Source organism: Cucurbita pepo, chromosome 1, assembly GCF_057944985.1.
Source record: "Cucurbita pepo subsp. pepo isolate OVF chromosome 1, ASM5794498v1, whole genome shotgun sequence".
Taxonomy (NCBI): Eukaryota; Viridiplantae; Streptophyta; class Magnoliopsida; order Cucurbitales; family Cucurbitaceae; genus Cucurbita; species Cucurbita pepo.
In genome coordinates, this window is record NC_141798.1 from 16,181,167 (window position 1) to 16,184,333 (window position 3,167).

General features: G+C 36.8%; 1 protein-coding gene across 2 annotated transcripts; it reads left to right on the plus strand.

The window, feature by feature from the left end:
• The first annotated feature begins 225 nt into the window (after positions 1 to 225).
• LOC111804538 (PLATZ transcription factor family protein) lies at positions 226 to 2,292 on the plus strand. Of its 2 annotated transcripts, none has more exons than XM_087124292.1 (4): positions 226 to 447; positions 839 to 1,105; positions 1,630 to 1,809; positions 1,895 to 2,292. In XM_087124292.1, exons 1-4 carry the CDS (start codon positions 445 to 447, stop codon positions 2,138 to 2,140), a joined length of 696 nt encoding a protein of 231 aa, XP_086980418.1. In that variant the 5' UTR covers positions 226 to 444; the 3' UTR covers positions 2,141 to 2,292. The 2 variants fall into 2 exon arrangements, with proteins under 2 accessions (XP_086980418.1, XP_023545157.1); XM_023689389.2 differs by having other exon boundaries at positions 230 to 447; positions 1,651 to 1,809.
• The last annotated feature ends 875 nt before the right edge of the window (positions 2,293 to 3,167 follow it).

Here is a 3,167-nt window from a genome sequence, read left to right on the forward strand (position 1 = left end):
CAACTCCCATCATTAACCTCGAAAAGATTACAATATCTCTACCGTCCGATCAACTTCCCATCCAACGGTCCAAAGCCCTTCGTCTTTCCCGCCGTTTGCACACTGTTTCCTTTTACTCTAATGGCTCTACTGGTCTCGCAGTGGCTTCCAAAAACATTTCACCTTCCATTTTCTACTTTCCCCCTTTTTTTTTTTTTTTTTTTTTTTTTTTCTTTAGTATTATTATTATTATTATTATTTTATTATTATTTTTATTATTCAGTTTTCACTCTGCAGCCGCATAAACAGTCAGTCTCTATTGTCTCTTCATTTTTCTTCTCTATCTGATTTCTCTTCTCCCCTTCCCTTTTTCCCAATATATTGAAGAAATTTCCCAGAAATTCATTGTTTTTTATCGGTTTTTCGACGACCCAGAAGTGGGATTTGCTTCGATTTGAATTGTATATGGTGAGATTTGAGTTTCCTCTGTATTTTGCTGTCTTGGGGATGTTTTTCTCCAGGGGTTTTCCTTTTAATTTCTTCTTTGTCTTGTTCATCATCGAATGTTGTTTTTGGGTGTTATTGGATCACTTTGTTTGAGCCTTTCTTACAGTTTTCCGATTATTGAGGAACATGTTTGGCTGTAATCGTCGGATTTATAATTTTGTGTTTTGTGTTTTAGATGCTTCCAGTATCGTATAATTTTGGAATTAGGAGTTTAGTTGTTTGATTGTGACTGATTTGAGAGTATAATCTATTGTTTTTATTCAAACAATTGCCAGACCCTAATGATGTTTAAATTGATGATGTTTGATTTGATGATGTTTAATTTGGATTGTTTGGATTTGCATTTTGGCAGGCAGGATGCAAGATTTATCTGAAGAAAAGGAAAGCAGATTGGCTTAGTTCTCTATTGCAAAGCAAATTTTTTGGTTCTTGTGTTCATCATCAAAACAATAGAAAAAATGAAAAGAATGTGTTTTGCATAGATTGTGGTATTGCCATCTGCAGGCATTGCTTGATATCTCATTGCATTCATCGGCGTTTACAGATCTGCAAGTATGTTTATCAGTATGTCGTTCGTGTTCCCGACTTGCAGAATCATCTTGATTGTTGCAATATTCAGGTATTCCTTTGTTACCTCCTTAAATTATACAAACTTCTTGTCCTAAAGCTGTCTTTTGTCTTGTTAGCTGTTGCTTCTGGTTGCATGTTTTGATCAAATGAATAAGAAGCATTATAAACCATTTTGAAAGCCAAGGAACCATTGAATTCAACCATAAAACAGCACTGTTTTGTGTTTGGGACATTGGAATTTCTATTAGCCAATGATTAGGTTTGTCAGCGATGCGTTAGTACAAGTAAGAACGAACTACCTACCGTAGGTTGACCTAGTGATCGAGAAGAGATACGTAAACAATAAAGAGCTTAGAGCAAATACGTACGAGTCACAATGACTAACCGTGTAGGATCTAATGTCCTGTGAATTATCTTGGCAATCAAATATAGTAAGGTCAGTTAGTTGTCTGATAAGAACATTCGAGTTGCAGACACTCGATTTATAAGATGAGATAACAATGATTTAACTTGCTCATCTAAATGTATAGTTTCTTATATCCATCCCCTCCACCTAAGTTGATTATGTTAAAGTTTGGGACTTTGATTCACCAGACTTATAAGATAAATGGGGAGAAGGCTGTTCATCTGAGTCCCCGGCCACAATCGAAAGACTCGAAACCATCGACAAAATTGAAGTTTGGAGGTACTTGTGAAGCTTGTGGGAGATACATACAAGACTTGCCAAACCGCTTCTGTTCGATCGCTTGCAAAGTAAATAAAACTTTCTTTAACTTGTAGACTCTCATTCACTTGCACATAAATGACATGAAGATGTGCCATTGATGAACTTTTTCAGGTCTCTATGGTTCCAGTGGAACTCAACAATCAAAGCTGTAGATGCATCACATCAAAGTCGGATCCGAACGAGATTTCATGGAAGGAGAATCACAATGTAGAACCCAACACGAGCGAAATGAAATCGTCCATATCAATGGCTGAATCAACTGAAGAGATCAAAGCATGGCAAGTGAAGTCAGGGTTGAATCCAAGGAAGCTTTTGCATAAAAGGAAGGGCATCCCACATCGATCGCCTTTAAAGTAATACCGAAACACTAATCGTGATATCATTATGATGATCTTTAATACCCCTTTTGCTCCCAAACCCACATTTTTTGATATATGAAAGTCCTATAAGCATATAGTTATAGATATCTATATATAATAACATATATTTCACCTCTTGCATTGGCTCTATATTGGATTAGTTGTGCCTTGGCTCTTTTTTTTTTTTTTTTTTTTTTTTTCCTGTCAATTTTTTGGAGGTTGTATAGAGAAGGATTGATTGTGTTGGTTGTTGAAACAATAATCAAATCATCAACCTTTTGGATTATATCCTTTTGGTTAATCTGATCATCATGTGCTGCTGTCTTGTTTGCTGAGCATGCTGTTGAAGACATTATGATTGATTTGGGCTCTCTCTCTCTCTCTCAGCTTTAGTTGTCCTTATAAGCTCCATCTTTCCAGTTTGTTTCTGTTCCCTTTTTGGGCCGCCATTTTTCTTTTTGTCTCTGTGGCCTAATTTGATCTGTGATGGTTGTTATTTGGGGCCATCTTCTACTTTACATAAAGGCACCAATCTTTCATTTTTGTCCAAATAAGAATGTGGCCGACAAAAGGATACTCATAGGGCAATGAACTTTAAGGGGCTTCCACACTTTGGTCAATAAAATACAAAACATAACATCTCGAAGTTGAAAATAGACCAATTGCACTTTTCTTGGTAGCGAATTCGGATTTGGCGATTGTGTGATACTCACTCTTAGTATTGAGTGAGTCAAGTCATGCCAACCTATACTCAAGTCTTTGGCCCCTGTTGTAAGAAAGGTTTTTGAAAATGGGAGAGATTTTGAAAGAAGAGTTCGAAAGGAAAATTGAGACAAATTAAAAACAATGTTATGACTACAAGTAAAAAAACAACACCAATGTAGCTGGGTGTATGTAAAATAAGGATTGAATATGTGATTGGGCAAAATGGAAGGGGCCGGAGCAGATCAGATCACCATCTTGGATGGGCAGAAACGGTGTTTGAAGGCCGGAGCAGGCCACCGGTTGAGTGGACAAAGATGATC

Coding starts and splice junctions, on each gene's coding strand:
- LOC111804538 (XM_087124292.1), top strand. Junction 1,106..1,629: donor TTGATTGTTGCAATATTCAG/GTATTCCTTTGT, acceptor ATTATGTTAAAG/TTTGGGACTTTGATTCACCA. Junction 1,810..1,894: donor TCTGTTCGATCGCTTGCAAA/GTAAATAAAACT, acceptor GAACTTTTTCAG/GTCTCTATGGTTCCAGTGGA.